Source organism: Rana temporaria, chromosome 4 (genome assembly GCF_905171775.1).
Source record: "Rana temporaria chromosome 4, aRanTem1.1, whole genome shotgun sequence".
NCBI classification, from domain to species: domain Eukaryota; kingdom Metazoa; phylum Chordata; class Amphibia; order Anura; family Ranidae; genus Rana; species Rana temporaria.
Genome location: NC_053492.1, coordinates 59,440,241 through 59,462,446, shown reverse-complemented (window position 1 = coordinate 59,462,446; position 22,206 = coordinate 59,440,241). Strand labels below are relative to the sequence as shown.

General features: G+C 44.3%; 1 protein-coding gene across 1 annotated transcript in view; it reads left to right on the top strand.

Moving 5' to 3' along the window:
* LOC120936240 (24-hydroxycholesterol 7-alpha-hydroxylase) overlaps positions 1 to 22,206 on the top strand; it is a 122,034-nt gene that overhangs the window by 85,571 nt on the left and 14,257 nt on the right. The window contains exon 12 of the mRNA XM_040348442.1: positions 21,339 to 21,429. Coding sequence (XP_040204376.1) covers positions 21,339 to 21,410 — 72 coding nt within the window. The 3' untranslated portion in view covers positions 21,411 to 21,429. The remainder of the gene's footprint in view (positions 1 to 21,338; positions 21,430 to 22,206) is intronic.

The following is a 22,206-nucleotide window of genomic DNA, read 5'->3' as shown; positions in this document are numbered from 1 at the left end:
CCGCGATTTCGCGGCCGCGATTTCGCGGCCGCGATTTGCCGCGATTTTTCCGCGATTTCGGCCGCAATTTAATGTAAATCGCGGCCCGAAATCGCAAAAAGTAGTACAGGAACTACTTTTTGAAATCGCAGATGCGGCGTCGCACTGATTAGGACAGTGCCATTGCCGACAATTGCCGCCGATTTGAGATGCGATTTGACATGTCAAATCGCATCTCAAATCGTTCCAAATCGTACCCAGTGTGAACCAGGGCTTAAAGAGACTTTGTGTTGGTGCAGACATTTCTTATGGTCAACTCTTCAAGGAGAACCCCTGAGACGAACGTATGGAACAGTAAGGTAACGACAGGCCCAAATCTAAACCAGCAGCTCCTTCGGGGGTAGTGCTACACCAGTATGGCAGCCTCCACACACTGTAGAGTCACAATGCAGAAAAAGGCAAAGCAGAACAATAATAGGGAATCGATCAGCTGCAGGGTGACCTTAAGCAATACTGGTGACTAGTCTTTTGCCCTCTGCCTGACGTTTTGTGTATAGCCTCCAGGGTTCCGTGCAACTTTAACCACTTCAATATTGGGCACTTTCACCCCCTTCCTGCCCAGGCCAATTTTCAGCTTTTAACGCTGTCACACTTTAAATGACAATGGCGTGGCCATGTAACACTGTACCCACATGACATTTTTATCTTTTTTTACCCCACAAATAGAGCTTTCTTTAGGTGATATTTGTTCACCACTGTTTTTTTTTTTCACTTTTTGCTACAAATAAAAGACCAAAAAAAAGTCTGTCTTTGTTTCTTTTATAACATTTTGTAAATAGGTAAGTCTTCTCTTTCACTGATGAGGCGGCACTGATGAGGTGGCACTAAAATACAGCACTGATAGGTGACACTGATATGCAGCACTGATAGGCGACACTGGTATGCAGTACTGATAGGTGGCACTGATAGGCAGCACAGGTAGGGGACAATGATGGGCACTGATGGAGAAGAGGCATTTAATATGAGGTCCAGTCAGGATAACTGATCCCCCCTCCGCTGTCTGCTTCTATAGGCGGGGCAGGAAGGAGTTAAACCCATTCAAGAACCAATGCCCAGGGCAGCAGGGTAAATGGAATGCACCAAGCCTTGGGACTTGCACACCATGAGAATTTTTCATTGTATTTTGTATCCCTCCTCTGGCCAGCTCTGACCAGATGTGGCTTCATTCAGCAAGAGAACTATACTTTTTAATAGAAAAGATGGTAGTGAAGTGCTGGACCAGGGGCTTGAAAACAAATGGGGCTTGAGGTAAAAACGTAGACGGCAGCCCTCTATAAATTGGGGTATCCGTAAGAGCCCCATAAACTGTATGAGAAATGTAGTGTGGCATGAAACTAGTATGAGTCTAGTAGGTATCATTGTAGAGGACAACAGAAAAAAACACACGTTTCACTTCCCCATTAATCAGGGCTTCAAAGGCCAGCATATAGTTTGTATTACAACTGTTTTGTGTTGCCAGTCAGTCTGCCAGCTCAGTGCTGCCAGCTGTGATATATTACTGTTCACTTTTTTTAATGCCAGTCTTTTAGGCCCTGATGGAGTTCCCGAAATGCGTTGGATTTATTCGGTTTGTTTTTTTATGGCACTCTCATCCTTTTCTACATTCTCAGGCGGCGAGAGTCAATGGAATGTTGAAAGTTGTCTTTCCATATATATTATCCACTTAAGCCCCGGACCAATATGCTGCTAAATGCCCAAAGGCGTGTTTACAATTCGGCACTGCGTCGCTTTAACTGACAATTGCGCGGTCGTGTGACGTGGCTCCCAAACAAAATTGGCGTCCTTTTTTCCCCACAAATAGAGCTTTCTTTTGGTGGTATTTGATCACCTCTGCGGTTTTTATTTTTTGCGCTATAAACAAATAGAGCGACAATTTTGAAAAAAATGCAATATTTTTTACTTTTTGCTATAATAAATATCCCCCAAAAACATATATAATTTTTTTTTTCCTCAGTTTAGGCCGATACGTATTCTTCTACCTATTTTTGGTAAAAAAAAATCGCAATAAGCGTTTATCGATTGGTTTGCGCAAAATTTATAGCGTTTACAAAATAGGGGATGGTTTTATTATTTTTATTTTTTTTACTACTAATGGCGGCGATCAGTGATTTTTTTTGTGACTGCGGCATTATGGCGGACACTTCGGACAATTTTGACATATTTTTGGGACCAATGTCATTTTCACAGCAAAAAATGCATTTAAAATGCATTGTTTATTGTGAAAATGAAAGTTGCAGTTTGGGAGTTAACCACAGGGGGTGCTGTAGGAGTTAGGGTTCACCTAGTGTGTGTTTACAACTGTAGGGGGGTGTGGCTGTAGGTCTGACGTCATCGATCGAGTCTCCCTATAAAAGGGATCACTCGATCGATGTGCCGCCACAGTGAAGCACTGGGAAGCCGTGTTTACATACAGCTCTCCCCGTTCTTCAGCTCCGGGGAGCGATCGCGAGGGGGCGGCTAGAAACGAATAGCCGCGCCCTCATCCCGGATCGCTCCCCGCGGGTATCGGACCGCCGCATGTAGCGGGGGGGGGGGGGTCCCGATCGGACCCCCGACCCGCGGAAAGGCGGGGACGTACATGTACGCCCATATGCCTGTATGTGCCATTCTGTGGACGTATATGTACATGCGGCGGTCGGCAAGTGGTTAAATAACCGCACATTCTAGCAGTAGTTTGTACCTAAATAATTGCATGACACAAGAGGCAGAGCTTGTACAATAGGACTTTCTCAGCCAAGTGTGCCCAGGACACCATGATGTTTAAGTATGGCTCAGCCTGCAACTTAAACAGGCTGTTCATGCTGGACAACCCTTGAATATGACTGAATTAAAACAATTCTGCAAAGAAGAGTGGGCCAAAGCTTGACACAACCAATTATTAGGTTTAGGGGGTAATTACTTTTTCAAACAGGGCCAGGCAGGTTTGGACAGATTTTATCCCTCAAAGAGGAAGTAAATCCTGATGGAATTTACTTCCTCTTTTCCCTCTTTTATAGTAAAAGCATAATGGGCTAGTATGCACCGCATACTAGCCCATTATGTGAAATTTACCTGCAGAGGAAGCCCGCAATGTCACCACTGTCCCTGCTGTGTGGGAGCGTCCATTTTCACCCCTTTTCCTTCCGGGGGCTGCGGACTACAGCTTCCTGACTGTCCAGAGTCACGTGACGTCACTCCCACGCAGAAGCCGCCAGTCACAGGACAAGCCCTTTAGAAACGTCACAATCGTGCCCTTTCTTCAGTGTGCATCCGCTGATGACGTCGGCGCAAGTGTATATGATAAATATCTCCTAAACCGTGCAGGTTTAGGAGATATTTCCAGTACCTACAGGTAAGCCTTAATCTAGGCTTACCTGTATGTAAAAGTGGTTGTACTGGGTGTACAACCACTTTAAAGAGGAAGTAAACCCTGTTGCAATCTGATCACTGGGGAAAGGAAACAAAGGAAATGCTTCCTCCTGTCTAGAGATGGCTGATGACATCAGTCACTTAAGTTATTGAGCAAGGTCATTGTGTAGTGCTCAATGTTGTGTGTGTGTGTGTGTGTGTGTGTGTGTGTGTGTGTATGTATATGTATATGTGTGTATATATATATACATATACATATATATATATATATACAGTAGATATAGTATATATATTTACAAAACACTCAAGCACTGCTATTTAATTACATATATATCACCAGGCATTTGTTTATACAGACGTGTTACTGAAAAGTCTACCTTAATGCCGTGTACACACAATCATTTTTCGGCATGAAAAAAAAGTTGTTTTTCAGCATGTCCAAAAAACGATGTATTTCCAACTTCATCATTAACCACTTAAGGACCGACTCCTGCATATATACATCAGCAGAATGGCACGGCTGGGCACATGTACGTACAGGTACGTCCTGTACATGTACCCAGCCGTGGGTCGCGGGCGCGCTCCCGCGACCCGGTCCGAAGCTCCGGGACCCGCGGACCCGATCGCCGCTGGGGTCCCACGATCGGTCCCCGGAGCTGAAGAACGGAGAGAGCCGCGTGTAAACACGGCTTCCCCGTGCTTCACTGTGGCGGCTGCATCGGTCGTGTCATCCCCTTTATAGGGAGACACAATCGATGACGTCACTCCTACAGCCACACTCCCCTACAGTTGTAAACACACACTAGGTGAAACATAGTTAACTCCTAAACTGCCATTGTCATTTTCACAGTAAACCATGCATTTTTATAGCATTTTTTGCTGTGAAAATGACTGGTCCCAAAAAAGGGTCAAAATTGTCCGTAGTGTCCGCCATAATGTCGCAGTCATGAAAAAAAACCGCTGATTGCCTCCATTAGTAGTAAAAAAAAAAATAATTAATAAAAATGCAATAAAACTATCTCCTATTTTGTAAACGCTATAAATTTTGCGCAAACCAATCGATAAACGCTTATTGCGATTTTTTTTTTTACCAAAAATAGGTAGAAGAATACGTATCGGCCTAAACTGAGGGGAAAAAAACGTTTTTTTTATATCTTTTTGGGGGATATTTATTATAGCAAAAAGTAAAAAATATTGATTTTTTTTCAAAATTGTCGCTCTATTTTTGTTTATAGCGCAAAAAATAAAAACCGCAGAGGTGATCAAATACCACCAAAAGAAAGCTCTATTTGTGGGGAAAAAAAGGATGCCAATTTTGTTTGGGAGCCACGTCGCACGACCGCACAATTGTCAGTTAAAGCGACGCAGTGCCGAGTCGCAAAAAGGGGCAAGGTCCTTTGCCTGCATTTTGGTCCGGGTCTTAAGTGATTAAAGATAACGTTGCCCACACACCATCGTTTTTAAAAAATTGGCTGCTTTAGCTGATTCCGTGTTAGTAAAAGACGATTCGCGCTTTTCTGTCTGTTACAGCGTGATGAATGTGCTTACTCCATTATGAACGGTAGTTTTACCAGAACGAGCGCTCCCGTCTCATAACTTGCTTCTGAGCATGCGCGGGTTTAAAACGTCGTTTTAGCCCACACACGATCATTTTTTACAACCCGAAAAACGACATTGTTTAAAACGACGTTAAAAAATGCAGCATGTTCGAATTTTTTTTATTGTCGTTTTTCAGAACCTGAAAAATGATGTGTAGCCCACACACGATCATTTTAAATTACGTTTTTCAAAAAGGACGTTTTTTTCATGGCGAAAAATGATCGTGTGTACGCGGCATCAGACTCCTTTCACACCGGATGCGCTTTTCAGGCGCTATAGCGCCTGTAAACACTGGGGTGCTGCGCTGGCAGGGCGTCAAAAAAAGTCCTGCCAGCAGCTTCTTTGCAGTACTTTAGGAGCGGTGAATACACTGCTCCTAAAGCGCCCCTGCCCATTGAAATCAATGGGCATCGCCAGCAAATAGCTGCGATTTACCGCTGACACCCAGGAGCTGTGAGTGTGAAAGCACTCTAAAGTAGAATTCCAGCCAAACTAGTCTTAAACAAGTTCCCTCTCACCTCCTTACACCTATACTAACTAACCTGTGTAAAAAAAGATGTATATATTTACCTTTTTTCAGTTTGCTCCGGTTCAGTAACATGATTTATCTCCCCTGTGTCAGACAACGGTGGCTGCAGGGGAGAGGAGAGATAACCACCAACGGCTGCACCATGGGAACCTAAGGATAACATCATCACTCCCGGCTTGTCCACTCTCCCCACTCGTCGTCCACTCATTGTCCACTCTCCACTCGTCCGCTCTCTCTGCTCCTTTGCAGTCGCCGCTGGCTGACACAGAGGATCATGTGACCAGAACGAGCTGAAAACAAGTATATACATTTTTTTCCACAGGTTAGTTGGTAATGGTATAGGCGTTAGAATATATTGTTTTCTCCAGCAGCATACTTGAGGTCTATTGGACCCCAAAACAAGTGTTTATTGCGGATTTTGAAGTGAAGAGACCATTGTGTTGCATCCCAATACAGTATCCCGAATTGGAAGTCGTCCTCCAGGACCCCAAGCATTGGAAAATGAATCTAGAGATATAGAGGAGTAAATCTGCAGCTCTGGAATCCTGGGACAGCAGAACACGACTGTCCAGCAGAATTCAGGCATGTGTTCAGATAAGAGTGGAGATTTCCAGGAACAGGAATGTTGAACTCAAATGACACAAAGTGCCAAACAGAGAGATAAATCTGTGCTGTGACCTTCCCGATCCTCTGGCTTTACATCTTTCTGAGTCACTAACTGAGAAAGAGTATACAGCAGTATGAGTCAAAAAGTGCAGAGTTGCTTTTTTTTCTATGGAACATTTATAAATGGTAATAGTAAAGATTTATCTTTTGTCTGGAATTCCTGAAAAAAAATAGCAATGTACTTCCTGGTATGTGAATGTGCCTAGGCACGCATCATAGCTGTATATCTGCAGTATGAGATCTAAGGCATTGTTGCCCCTGACTGCCAGTTATAGGAGGTATGCAGTGAGATTTGGTCATGTTATTACTGTTCTGCTCACTGATCTCCTTGCTGGAGGCATGGGCATGAGGAAGCAAAGCCCTGCCTACCAGTATGGCAGCTTCCACACACTGTAGAGTCACAATGCAGAAAAAGGCAAAGCAGAACAATAATAGGGAATCGATCAGCTGCAGGGTGACCACAAGCAATACTGGTGACTAGTCTTTTTCCCTCTGCCTGCCGGTTTGTGTATAGCATCCAGGGTTCCGTGCCACTTTAACCACTTCAATATTGGGCACTTTCACCCCCTTCCTGCCCAGGCCAATTTTCAGCTTTCAACGCTGTCACACTTTGATTGACAATGGTGTGGCCATTTAACACTGTACCCACGTGACATTTTTATATTTTTTTACCACACAAATGTAGCTTTCTTTAGGTGGTATTTGATCACCACTGGGTTTTTTCATTTTTGCGCTACAAATAACAAAAGACCAAAAAAAAAGAAAAGTCTGTCTTTGTTTCTGTTATAAAATATTGTAAATCGGTCCGTTTTCTCCTTCACTGATGAGGCAGCACTGATGAGGTGGCACCACTAATGAGGTGGCACATACATTGATGGGCACTGATAGGCAGAACTGATATGCAGCACTGATTGGCACTGATAGGCAACACTGGTATGCAGCAATGATGGGCACTGATAGGTGGCACTGATGGCCACTGATAGGGGACAATGATGGGCACTGATGGAGAAGAGATTCTTGAGAGGGGACATGATTTCAATGTGCAAATACCATACTGGTGACCCCACAATAGGGATAACACTTTTCCGCAAAAGGGAATTTAATAAGACATGACATTCACTAAAATTAGAAGAGAAGTGGTTTAATCTTAAACTGCGTAGAGGGTTCTTTACTGTAAGATCAATAAGGATGTGGAATTCTCTTCCACAGGCGGTGGTCTCAGCGGAGAGCATCGATCATTTAAAAAAATTATTAGATAAGCACCTGAAAGACCACAACATACAGGGATATACAATGTAATACTGACATATAATCACACACACATAGGTTGGACTTGTGTCTTTTTTCAACCTTGCCTACTATGTAACTATGATGGGCACTGATAGATGACACTGATAGGCAGCACTGATGAGGAGGCACTGACAGGCATCCCTGATTGGCATCATAGGTGGGCACAGATTGGAATCGCTGGTGAGGCACTGGCGGACATCACTGATGGGTCTGCACTGATTATCAATGCAGACCCCCCCTGTCAGGAGAGCCGCTTATCGGCTCTCCTCTACTCGCGCCTTGTCAGCGGCAGTGTCACAGGCTATTTACCAAGATCGGAGATGTGGTGTATCAAAGCGACACACTGCACCGCCGCTCTGCATGCCCCCGTGGGCACGCACGAGCGGCTTATGCTGCTGGACTTAATATGACGCCCAGTCAGGACACCCCCCTCGGGTGTTATTCTGCTATAGGCCGGGCAGAAAGGAACTAAAGCCATTTAAGACAAAATGCCAAACAGAGATTGCATTTAAGTCAGACTCTGGATCTACATCTGGGTCAGTGGCTTAAAATATTGAAGCCTATGAATCAGATTGATGTTAGGTAAGTAGCAGAAGGAGATCAACAATGGCAGCACATGTATTCATTTAAAGTAGATGTAACTCTAACTTAGGGCTCCCAAAACCTTTCTAACAAAATGCCATTGTCGCACTGTTTGGGTGCTGAAATGTAGTCAGCAAGGGTAAAAACATGCCCAACTTCGAGGTCAGTAGCAATAGAAAAGCCCCTATGTAGTCACTGATAGTAATTAATGCCCCTGTGTCAGTGGTCAATGGAGTATTAAATGCCCCTGTTTCAGTTGTCAGTTGAGTATAAAACGCCCTTATGTCAGTATCATAGAGGGGAACAGTGCCACTGTTTCGCAGTGGTCAGTGGGAGGAATGGTGCCCCTGTGTTAGTGGGAGGAATGGTGCCCCTGTGTAAGTGGGCGGAATGCTGCTCCTGTGTTAGTGGGGGGAATGGTGCTCCTGTATTAGTGGAAGGAATTGTGCTCCTGTGTTAGTGAGAAGAATGGTGCTCCTGTGTTAGTGGAAGGAATTGTGCTCCTGTGTTAGTGAGAAGAATGGTGCTCCTGTGTTAGTGGGAAGAATGGTGCCCCTGCATTAGTGGGAGGAATGGTGCCCCTGCATTAGTGGGAGGAATGGTGCTCCTGTGTTAGAGGGAGGAATGGTGCTCCTGTGTTAGTGAGAAGAATGGTGCTCCTGTGTTAGTGGGAGGAATGGTGCCCCTGCATTAGTGGGAGGAATGGTGCTCCTGTGTTAGTGGGAAGAATGGTGCTCCTGTGTCTGTGGGAGGAATGGTGCTCCTCTGCCTGTGGGAGGAATGACCCTCTGTGTCAGTGAGAGGAATAGTGTCCCTGCGTCAGTGGGAGGAATGGTGTCCCTGTGTCAGTGGGAGGAATGGTGTCCCTGTGTCAGTGGGAGGAATTGTCCCCTGTGTCAGTGGTCAGAATTGTCCCCTGTGTCAGTGGTCAGAATTGTCCCCTGTGTCAGTGGTCAGAATTGCCCCCTGTGTCAATGGTCAGAACTGTCCACTGTGTCAGTGGTCAGAATTGTCCCCTGTGTCAGTGGGAGGAATGGTGTCCCTGTGTCAGTGGTCAAAATTGCCCCCTGTGTCAGTGGTCGGAATTGCCCCCTGTGTCAGTGGTCAGAATTGTCTCCTGTGTCAGTGGTCAGAATTGTCTCCTGTGTCAGTGGTCAGAATTGTCTCCTGTGTCAGTGGTCAGAATTGTCCCCTGTGTCAGTGGTCAGAATTGTCCCCTGTGTCAGTGGTCAGAATTGTCCCCCTGTGTCAGTGGTCAGAAATGTCCCCTGTGTCAGTGGTCAGAATTGTCCCCTGTGTAAGTGGTCAGAATTGTCCCCTGTGTAAGTGGTCAGAATTGTCCCCTGTGTCAGTGGTCAGAATTGTCCCCTGTGTCAGTGGTCAGAATTGTCCCCTGTGTCAGTGGTCAGGATTGTCCCCTGTGTCAGTGGTCAGAATTATCCCCTGTGTCAGTGGTCAGAATTGTCCCCTGTGTCAGTGGTCAGGATTATCCCCTGTGTCAGTGGTCAGGATTATCCCCTGTGTCAGTGGTCAGAATTATCCCCTGTGTCAGTGGTCAAAATTGTCTCCTGTGTCAGTGGTCAGAACTGTCCCCTGTGTCAGTGGTCAGAATTGTCCCCTGTGTCAGTGGTCAGAATTGTCCCCTGTGTCAGTGGTCAGAATTGTCTCCTGTGTCAGTGGTCAGAATTGTCTTCTGTGTCAGTGGTCAGAACTGTCTCCTGTGTCAGTGGTCAGAATTGTCCCCTGTGTCAGTGGTCAGAACTGTCTCCTGTGTCAGTCGTCAGAAATGTCCCCTGTGTCGGTGGTCAGAATTGTCCCCTGTGTCAGTGGTCAGAATTGTCTCCTGTGTCAGTGGTCAGAATTGTCTTCTGTGTCAGTGGTCAGAACTGTCTCCTGTGTCAGTGGTCAGAATTGTCCCCTGTGTCAGTGGTCAGAATTGTCTCCTGTGTCAGTGGTCAGAATTGTCTTCTGTGTCAGTGGTCAGAACTGTCTCCTGTGTCAGTGGTCAGAACTGTCCCCTGTGTCAGTGGTCAGAATTGTCCCCTGTGTCAGTGGTCAGAATTGCCCCCTGTGTCAGTGGTCGGAGGGTGATAAATGGCACCACTTTGTCGGTGGGTGAAGAATAGTAGCCTTCTATCAGTGTGGGTTCTAGTGCCTCTGTGTCAGAGTTCATGTCATGGCCAGGAGTATACTGGCACAATATAGTTGGATAAAAAAAAGGAATCTCTTTTACAAATGACGCAATTTTATCTAACATCCTTCCTTTGAACCAAACAATAGGCCTGAACACCTGAAAGCTGTGTATTTATTGATGGGGTTTCATTCTGGCTGCAGTAAACATCAAAGCCCAGCATTTGTGGGCCAAACAAGCCTGTACTCCTATACCGTACTGTAAAAGTACAGTCAGAATATTCAGCACGTTGTATAATCTTCCACCGCCACATCCGGTACCCTGCATTTGTATAGGTTCTGTGATATCCATATTCAGTATTACATAAAGCCTGTACAGAGAAATCCAGTATCTCACAAAAGTGAGTACACCCCTCACATTGTTGAACACTGAAGAAATGACACTTTGCTACAATGTAAAGTAGTGAGTGTACAGCTTGTATAACGGGGTACATTTACTGTCCCCTCAAAATAACTCAACACACAGTCATTAATGTTTAAACCGCTGGCAACAAAAGTGAGTACACCTCTTAGTGAAAATGTCCAAATTGGGACCAATTAGCCATTTTCCCTCCCCGGTGTCATGTGACTTAGTTAGTGTTACAGGGTTTCAGGTGTGAATGGGGAGCAGGTGTGTTAAATTTGGTGTAATCGCTCTCACTCTCTCATACTGGTCACTGGAAGTTCAACATGGCACCTCATGGCAAGGAACTCTCTGAGGATCTGAAAAAATATGAGAAGATTGCCAAGACCCTTAAACTGAGCTGCAGCACGGTGACCAAGACCATACAACAGTTTAACAGGACAGGTTCTATTTGGTTCATGGTCGACCAAAGAAGTTGAGTGCACGTGTTCAGCGTCATATCCAGAGGTTGTCTGTGAAAAATAGATGTATGAGTGCTGCCAGCATTGCTGCAGAGGTTGAAGCGGTGGGGGGTCAGCCTGTCAGTGCTCAGACCATACGCGGCACAATGCATCAAATTGGTCTGCATGGCTGTTGTCCCAGAAGGAAGCCTCTTCTAAAGATGATGCACAAGAAAGCCTGCAAACAGTTTTCTGAAGACAAGCAGACTAAGGAAAGGGATTACTGGAACCATGTCCTGTGGTCTGATGAGACCAAGATAAACTTATTCGGTTCAGATGGTGTCAAGCGTGTGTGGCAGCAACCAGGTGAGGAGTACAAAGACAAGTGTGTCTTACCTACAGTCACACACGGTGGTGGGAGTGTCATGGTCTGGGGCTGCATGAGTGCTGCCGGCACTGGGGAGCTACAGTTCATTGAGGGAACCATGAATGCCAACATGTACTGTGACATACTGAAGCAGAGCATGATCCCTCCCTTCAGAGACTGGGCCGCAGGGCAGTATTCCAACATGATAACAACCCAAAACACACCTCCAAGACGACCACTGCCTTGCTAAAGAAGCTGAGGATAAAGGTCCCCAGATCCAAACCCTATTAAGCATCTGTGGGGAATCCTCAAACGGAAGGTGAAGGAGCGCGAGGTCTCTAACATCCACCAGCTCTGTGATGTCGTCATGGAGGAGTGGAAGAGGACTCCAGTGGCCAGAGGCAGCTCTTTAATTAGGCGGTCGCCTAAGGCCTCGCACTCACAGGGGCCTTGCGGCCTCCTAACTTGCCCAATGGATTACCACAGTTTTGAGTCAGGGGACCTTAACACTGATGTGCTCAGGCAGCGTTAAGAGCCCTGACTCAGGAGCGGGGCCGCCAGCGTCCCTAACAACCAGTAAATATCGGTGACACCACCCCTTGTGACGTCAATGACCCAGCATGCCCTCAGTCAATGACGTCACAAGGGGGCGGGTTCACCAGGTGACATCACTGGGTGGCCCCCGCCCCTTAGTTATTACAGAGCAGGATCTGGGGGCCGCCATGTTAAAGGGGGCTTCCAAATTCCGATAAGCCCCCTGCACGCAGACCCCCACAACCACCGGCCAGGGTTGTGGGGAAGAGGCTTTTGTCCTTGAATTATTTTTCCCATCATGGGCGTGGGCAGGGCCTCATGTCAAGCTTTGCCTAAGGCCTCACAAAGCCTAGAGCCGCCTCTGCCAGTGGCAACCTGTGGAGCTCTTGTGAACTCCATGTCTAAGAGGGTTGGAATATAATGGGGCCACACAAAATATTGACACTTTGGGACATTGTAGCAAAGTGTAACTTCTTCAGTGTTGTCACATGAAAAGATATAATAAAATATTTACAAAAATGTGAGGGGTGTACTGACTTTTGTGAGATACTGTAGGTGATAAATGGGGCATTTAGGAAGTTTTTTTTAAATGTCTGTCTATGGCAGCGATTAGTTAGAAGGGGAAGGCAGAAAAATGGAAAATGTACAAAATGTGATCTGCTTTACATGCAAAAATAATAAATAAATTAATGATAAAAATATATTCGTATAAAATTCTGTGTTGTCAGTCTGGCCATTAAGGTAACCCTGCCATACTACATAGCCAGTAAGACTGAACCACCATTTTCTAATACAGCTCTGCAGGTTTATGTGTCATTTGCTTGCTCAGTGAAAGACTTGCACCACTCTTCAGCAGGGCACCGCAGTCCACGCTAGTGGAATGTGCTGCAATGCACATCCGTTGAAAGGCATGTTTGGCAGCCATTTAGAATGAATGGCACAGCATCATACCAACACATTACACATACAGGTTCTGGTAAGGCACACGCTACTGCAATGCCAAATTATGAATCTTGGTAGCCTGCCAACCCTCTAATGTAAATACACAGCAGGTGTTTCTAAGCTAAACTGATTGAAAGACTGACTAAGCTTAGTTGTCACTTGGTGTTAAGGGGCATTAAAACCAGTAAGTGTAGCCCTTTTCCCAAATTGCAAAGGCAACCGGATAGGGTTCTGTACCTGTCAAAGCCACAATGCTTTGGTTCGTGGCACCGCAAGAATTATAGCCTCTGTCCCGCTTGTCGAGGAGTACTGACTTCCGACATGGATCAGCGAGTTTTGGGAGGAGGAACTTAACTGACCTGCACAGTGTCCTGACCTCAACCCCATAGAACACGTTTCGGATGCATTAGAGGACAGACTGCGAGACAGGCCTTCTCATCCAACATCCAGAACCCAGGGCTGTATCCTGGCCTAGGCCAACAAGGCCCAGGCCTAGGGCAGCACGTTGCAGGGGAGCAGCATAGAAAGAGTACCCGCTGGATTGCGCTACACTTTTAGTGTTACTGGACAGAGAGGCAAATTAGTCTAGTGCCCCCATAAAGCAGCCGCAACTGTGGGGGGGAGGGCGGAGCTTCTAATTTTGACTGTCCTATTATCCTGAACCACAAACCTTCCTCACTGTGCTATGTATTTTCTGCTGCACCATTGGCATGGTTATATCTTCTTAGTCTTCTCCATAAAATTTGCAGAATTTTGTGCCTAAAGTAGAACTATAGGCAACACTTTTTTTTAGTGAAGGGCGGGTCTTAAACAGCAAGGGGTGTGGCCTTGACAGGAAGGGGTGGGTCATATTTAAATTAGGGGGTACACGAGTTTAGTCAGGCCTAGGGCAGCACAAAACCTAAATAGACCCCTGCCAGAACCTCACAAATGTGCTTCTGGAAGAATGGTCAAACATTCCCATAGACATTCCTAAACCTTGTGGACAGCCTTCCCAGAAGAGTTGAAGCTGTTATAGCTGCAAAGGGTGGGCCAACGCAATATTGTACTCTACGGACTAATAGCCAGATTCAGGTACGTTTACGCCGGCGTATCGATAGATATGCCGTCGTAACTCTGAATCTACGCCGGCGTTAATTTAAGCGTATTCTGGAAACCAGATACGCTTAAATTAGGTAAGATACGAGCGGTGTAAGTCTCCTACGCCATCGTATCTTAGGGTGCAATTTTCCCACTGGCCGCTAGGTGGCGCTTCCGTTGAGTTCGGCGTAGAGTATGTAAATGACTAGATACGCCGATTGACGAACGTACTTGTGCCGGCGCATTTTTTTTTACGTCGTTTACGTATGGCTTTTTCCGGCGTAAAGTTATTCCAACAAATAGCTGGCCTAGCCAATGTTAAGTATGGCCGTCGTTCCCGCGTCGATATTTGAAAATTTTACGTTGTTTGCGTAAGTCGCCCGTGAATGGGGCTGGACGTAATTTACGTTCACGTCGAAACCAATACGTCCTTGCGGCGTACTTTGGAGCAATGCACACTGGGATATGTACATGGACGGCGCATTCGCCATTCGTAAAAAACATCAATCACGTCGGGTCACCAAACATTAACATAAAACACGCCCCCCCCCATCCTCATTTAAATTAGGCGCGCTTACGCCGGCCCCATTTATGCTACGCCGCCGTAAGTTAGGAGGCAAGTGCTTTGTGAATACAGTACTTGCCTCTCTGACTTAAGGCGGCGTAGCGTAAATACGATACGCTACGCCGCCTTAAAGATACGCACCTCCTACCTGAATCTGGCTATAAGACTGGGATGCCATTAACCACTTGCCACAAAATCACGTACCTGTAAGTCAATTGATTTTTTGGGGTGAACCTCCACTTTAACAACTACACAAGCTGGACCAATGTAATTATGTAAAAAATTCCATGTCTGGAATTCAGTTTTAACCATTCCTACTTCTCTATCCAATACGTTTTGGCTTTACATACATAATGTATTCATAGCTACCAATGTTTTTCTTGAATATTTGTCTTCAGTTCAGTTTTCAGGTGAAATATATCCTGTGTAGAGTTTCCTTTATCCTCCCTATGAGAAGTGTAAGATTTCTCTTTAATGATGTGACAAGGTAAGGCTGAATCTGGTTTCACAATAGGAAATTCATCATTGAAAGTGTCAGTGTCGTATACCAGTAGCGCCATTCTCGAGTTCCTCAGATAATCTCCTTAATGAGTGTACAGGAAGGATTCCAACTACAGTACATCATATACCACTTGTAGGAAAACCATGACTCCATGTTCAGCAGCCGACTGCCTTTATTCCAGACCGCAGGATCCCTGTAAAGTAATGTCTGATTGTTCTTAAAGGACTACTATAGTGAAAAATAATGTATTCTGGTGACTATAAGGATATTATTCAAATATGAATTCCTCCTTTTTTTTTTTTTTTTTAAACAGGCCATTTTTCTTAACATTTATATACAGACCAGGAAAATTGACAGTAACATGGATTGGGAGAAATCATATAACACTGGCAGGTGTGCATACAATGGACATATCGTTTTTTTTACTTTTCTAGCGGGGCAATTTTTTAACACGCAAATTAAAATCTGCAAGTTTTTGCAAGAAATTTACTTTAAACCCCTATACCAGGGGTGTCTAAACTTTTTTCAAAGATGGCCAAATTTGATGAAGTGAACATGCGTGAGGGTCGACCATTTTTGCCTGACATTCTTTAAACTATTAAAATTTGGTCTAAGTGTGTTTGTTCGAGCACCAATACACTGCCCAACAAGAATTCTCAGGCGTGTTATTTGGGTGTATATATATATATATATATATATATTTACACTGTATATACTCAAGTATAAGCCAACCCAAGTATAAGCGCGAGGCACCTAATTTTACCACAAAAAACTGGGAAAACGTATTGACTCGAGTATAAGCCTAGGGTAAGAAATGCAGCAGCTACTGTAAGCGGAAAAGAGGGTCAACAATGCCCATTTGCACACCTCACTGTGCTCAACCTCACTGTGCCCATTACAACCTCATTGTACCCATTGCAACCTCACTGTGCCCATTACCTCACTGTGCCCATTACCTCCCTGTGCCCTTTACAACCTCCCTGTGCCCATTACAACCTCACTGTGCCCATTACAACCTCACTGTGCCCATTGCAGCGTACCTGAAATTCTTGACACGCTGCGCTGTGGGCGTCCATGTTTTTAAAACTTGCGGCTTCCCCCTGGTCCCGTCCTGTTCCAAAAACTTGACTTATACTCGAGTATATATGTTATATCTTTTGTGACCCCCAACGAATCCTGATCGCTGCTCAGGACTAAGGATGAGCTTGGGCGTGTTATTTGGATATATCGTATTTATTGGCGTATATAACATGCATCTTCACGTTAGGAGGGAAGTTTCGGGGATTTTTTTAAAAAATAAATAAATATCAGTGTTCATCATTGCAGCCTAATCAGTGCCCATCTGAAGCCTCACCATTGCCATGAATGCAGCCTCACCATTGCCATGAATGCAGCCTCACCATTGCTATGAATGCAGCCTTACCATTGCAATCATTGTGCAGCCTTATCATTGCAATCAATGTGCAGCCTTATCATTGCAATCAGTGCAGCCTTATCATTGCAATCAGTGCAGCCTTATCATTGCAATCAGTGCAGCCTTATCATTGCAATCAACGCAGCCTTATCATTGCAATCAATGCAGCCTTACCATTACCATCAGTGCAGCCTTACCATTGCAATCGGCGCAGCCTTACCATTGCAATCAATGCATCCTCACCATTGCAATCAATGCAGCTTTACCATTGCCATGAATGCAGCCTCACCATTGCCATGAATGTAGCCTCACCATTGCCATCAGTCCCGCCTGATCGATGCCCATCTGCAGCCTCAGAGGGGACGGGGGGGGGGTGGTACGAGCGCCAACAGATTACATACTGGAGAATCTCCTGTTTACTCGGCGACCTCTTTATTACAGTCCTATGATAGACAGAACAGTTGTCCAATGGCAGCCCAGGAGATGGGATTTCCTATTACAGACACCGCTAAGTAAACAGGAGATTCTCCTGTATGTAATCTGACAGCATTCGTCCCGCCCCCTTTGAGGCAGCGCCGATAAATATAATATTTACCACATTAAACCGAAACGTGGGCCGCAATTGGCCCGTGGGCCGGACTTTGGACATGCCTGCTCTAAATAATTCTATATTTTCTAAAAGCAGAGGTCCTGCAGTGCAGAATAAAATAGTAGCAGTTGCAATTTTTTATGTTGCATGATATACTGTTTATCAAATGCATACTTTTAGGAAAAGTATACTTTTAAGACCAGATACACAAAAATACATTTTAGTTTACACAAACACATTATAATACCTCTTTTTTTTTGGTGAAAGTAAATAAATAAATAAAGATGGTGTTGCATTAAGTAAATAGATACCAAACATCTCAAGACTCGAAATTGTGAAAAACTTTAGTATCTATAATTGTCCCATAGGTGAGGCTCTAAAAGCCTTTATAGGATATTAATATAGAATCAACCATGAATTATGTAACAATAATCATTATTATCATGCTGGCATTCACAACAATACCTCACATATGTGGTGCAATCACCGTTTACATATTCGTTAGTGGGGCACCGAAATGAAAAAATTCGAAAATTCAGGATGCACTTGGCCGAAACTGAAACCAATATTGACGGTTTAAAAAAAAAAATTTGATTTATATAAATAATTGTATTATATTCAACCCTTTAATTAATATAATGACGTTAAATGAATATGAATTTATTACCACCTATTATTTGGCACCTTTTTAACCACTTAAGCCCCGGACCTTTAGGCAGCTAAATGCCCAGGCCAGGTTTTGCGATTCGGCACTGCGTCACTTTAACTGACAATTGCGCGGTCGTGCGACGTGGCTCCCAAACAAAATTGATGTCCTTTTTTCCCCACAAATAGAGGTTTCCTTTGGTGGTATTTGATCACCTCTGCGGTTTTTATTTTTTGCGCTATAAACAAAAATAGAGCGACAATTTTGAAAAAAATTCAATATTTTTTACTTTTTTGCTATAATAAATATCCCCCAAAAACATATATAAAAAAAAAATTCCTCAGTTTAGGCCGATACGTATTCTTCTACCTATTTTTGGTAAAAAAAATCGCAATAAGCGTTTATCGATTTATAGCGTTTACAAAATAGGGGATAGTTTTATTGCATTTTTTTTTTTTTTACTACTAATGGCGGCGATCAGCCATTTTTTTCGTGACTGCGACATTATGGCGGACACTTCGGACAATTTTGACACATTTTTGGGACCATTGTCATTTTCACAGCAAAAAATGCATTTAAATTGCATTGTTTATTATGAAAATTACAGTTGCAATTTGGGAGTTAACCACAGGGGGCGCTGAAGGAGTTATGTTTCACCTAGTGTGTGTTTACAACTGTAGGGGGGTGTGGCTGTAGGAGTGACGTCATCGATCGTGTCTCCCTATAAAAGGGATCACTCGATCGATGCAGCCGCCACAGTGAAGCACGGGGAAGCTGTGTTTACATACTGCTCTCCCCGTTCTTCAGCTCCGGGGAGCGATCGCGAGGGGGCGGCTAGAAACGAATAGCCACGCCCTCATCCCGGATCGCTCCCTGAGGCTTACCGACCACCGCATGTACCGGGGGGGGGGGGGGTCCCGACCCCGCGGAAAGGCAGCGACATGCGGGCACATTGTTCTGCCTGTCCATGCCATTTTGCTGACGTATATGTACATGCGGCGGTCGTTAAGCGGTTAAAGTGGTGCTAAAAACCCTGCTTGCTGCATTTTTGGTGCATACTTGGCAAATCGCACCAAAAACCCACCTCCCCCAACCGCAAAAACCATGCATCAAAAAGGCACTTGTGTTGTGTTTTGACTGCATTTTTTTGAGCCACATGACCTATTAAAAATATATCTAAAAATATATACTGCACTCATCCAATGTAGTACCAAAAGTGGCAGCCAACACAACAAAGGAATAAATTGTGTAAACAAATAAAAATAAAAGTGCAGCGCCAAGCATGAAGCCTAACCATATAAAGGCAAGGATATGAGGATAAAGTGCTAATGCGGTATATCCAAGCACACATCTGACATGTGAAAATAGCACAAGAAATAATAAAGTTCAATAGTGAATAATGAAATTCATAAACACAATCAAATTGTGTATGTAGTGTCCATCCACATGAATCCAGCCATCAGAGCTTATGAGAGAAATAATGCCTGTTAATTTCCCGATGTAACCGTATCTACGATCCCATTCAGAGGCGTATTCAATCAACAGGCTGAGAGAAGATTAAACACTCTTACCAGATGAGGTGGACCCAGGAGCGCCGTACGGTGGTGGGTCGGACACGCTTAATCAACCCAGTGGATGGGGAACGGCTTCTCTCAATGGCTCTGGACCGCGATTCTCCACGTTGGTGGTGATCCGGAAAGCAACTTCAATCCTGGACGTGGAAGTGGTAAACCACTATTCCTTATAAGGCATATGATGGACTCACCATAGAGAAAGAAAAAACAACAAGAGGACGCCTCCTCATAGTGTAAAAAGTACAAAATGTATTGTCCAAAAAAGGTGATTAGCCAAACATGAACACACTCAAATAAAAATGCTTAAAAACAACAGCAAAAGAAAAAGCCAAAAATGCAAAAATTATTAAAATCCCTGTAATCGAAGAAAATAGCACAGCAAGTAATGGCTGGGGCCAATGTATGTGCCCGACCGGTTTCGTGTAATGACACTTCAACTGGGTAATACGATATGAAAAATACACCATAATCGCAGCAAAATCTCAGTAAATTTGCGGCCATTTTCGGCAGCCATTATTGGCACAACGCTGAAAACCTGTTTTTTGGTCGATAATTTGGGGGGGGCAGAAATTTCGGTGCATCACTAATTTTCGTCTGTATGTGCGGAAGTTAAATTTTTTTTTTTTTTAGTATTATCATTATTATTGTTTTTAATTATTTTATTGCAATGTAATAATAAAAAAAAATAAACATTTAACTTTATTGCTATCACAAGGGAGGTAACATGCAAAAGTGATCAGGTGGCTATACAGCCACCCGGATCACTTTACGTTTTTATGACAACTGAAGAAAATCCATGCCAAGCTCACAGCTGCAGCAGCAGTCTTGAGCTGGTCTTGAACACCAGGATGTTTATAAACTACCTTGGTATTAAAAAAAAAATATATATATTTTATAAAAGCCTAAAAAGTGCTAGCTGCAGTTTAATTTGTCTCTCATTTAAATAGGAACTCTCCCTCCCCCCCTTTTTTTCTATCCCATCTTGTCCACTGGGTTGTCTTTAAAAAAAACATACTCACCTGGCCCAGCTATGTGCTGTAATCCATTGCTCCACCATCACCTTGTCCGATGTCACATCTTCTTTCCTACATCATAAGGGGCCCCTCCCCCATGCATCATGCCCCCTTAGGACTTGGAAAGGCTAAAGCTGCAGTGGTCTTGGTAAAAAAAAATATGTGGTAAAGGAATGGAAAGGTGCAAACTTATCTGTTTTGCTTTTTTCCATTTAATCCATTGAGTAAATAACACGCACACCCAGCACTGCCTCTATTCACTTGCCTCAGCGTGTCATTGTTAAACAGATGTGGGTATAATAAATTTACATCACGTTTTGGGGGGGGAGATGCCAACATTTTGTTGGCATCTCCAAGCTGGAAAATTGGTCTATTGGACTCCTTATTATTCCCCTGCCTTCCATTGAAGGTAATATAGTGTAGATTGTGCTGCATTAGCTTCATCCCCAGAAGTAATGTAATACAAATGGACATTTGCTGGGCTCCCTCTGTTGAACCTGCCATGCCGGTCCCAGGCAGGAGGTGGGTCATTTCCTAGGGCAGACTTTAAAACCACCTGAATCACTAGGGCCCCTTTCACATTGAGGAGTTTTTCAGGCGGTACAGCGCTAAAAATAGCGCTGCTATCCCGATTGAAAAACTCCTTTACTGCAGACTCAATGTGAAAGCCCGAGGGCTTTCACACTGAGGCGATGCGCTGGCGGGAGATAAAAAAAATCTCCTGTCAGCAGCATCTTTGGAGCGGTGAGAGGAGCGGCGTGTATACCGCTTCTTCACCGCTCCTTCCCATTGAAAACAATGGGAAACCGCGGCAATACCACCCGCAATGCGCCTCTATATAGAGGCGCATTGCGGGCGGTATTAACCCTTTATCGGTCGCTAGCAGGGGTTAATACCGCACCGCTAGCGGCCGATTCCCGCGGCAATCCCGGCGGTATAGCGCCGCTATTTTTAGCAGCGTTATACCGCCACCGCAGCTCCCGCCCCAGTCTGAAAGGGGCCTAACACCTGGAAGCCCATTGCCTGCTCTACATATGTAAACATACTACTATGGTCTTAAAATTGAACTTTTCTTATATTTTACAGAGTAATCTGCATTTAGTTGGAACCCAGCAGCCTGATGGACCCTGTCGTGTTACGTTTAAGTTAAGAGAATAAATGAAGAGCCTCAAGAAATGTAAGTATTTATAATTTCTCTATGACAGAGGTCTCCAAACTGCGGCCCAAGGGCCAGATGTGGCCCTTTGCTAGCCTTTATCCGGCCCTTGGGGCACAATTCCTCCCACTGACATGAGGCACTATTCCTCCCATTGACACCAACAATGGGGCACTATATTATCCACTGATACCAAGATGAGATACTATTCCTCCTACTAATAGGGGGAATACTCCTCTTCCTATTGACCACCAACCCTGAAGCCATATATGTTCTCACTGATGCCGAGCCCGTGACTTTTTCTTCCCTTGCTGGCCCCAATCCGGCCCTCCTAAAGTCTGAAGGGCAATAAAGTGGCCCTTTGTTTGTAAAGTTTGGAGACCCCTGCTCTATGACAAGACCACTAATTCACCTAACAATATAATAACGCTCATCCTGCAGAAAACGTTCTTTTTTTTTTTTCAATAAAATTTTTATTGGTATATTTAATAATACACAACAGAAGACAAAGTAACAATCGTAGTTATTCAGAAACATGCAATGAATAAGCATACTTAGGTTTGTATAATACAGTAGGCATAAAAGTATAAATATCAGTCGATTGAGTAAGAGATAAAGTAAGTAGAAGGAACGTATCAATTTATCCTGGAAGGAATTTTTGTTCGTTGTATAATAAAACTTGAGAGATAAGAAAGAACAAAAGAAACAGCGATACTAATTCATGGAGAAGAAACTCTTAAAAAGCAGAAATGTGCAACAGAGTAGCACAATCATATAATAAATGTAATAAATGACACG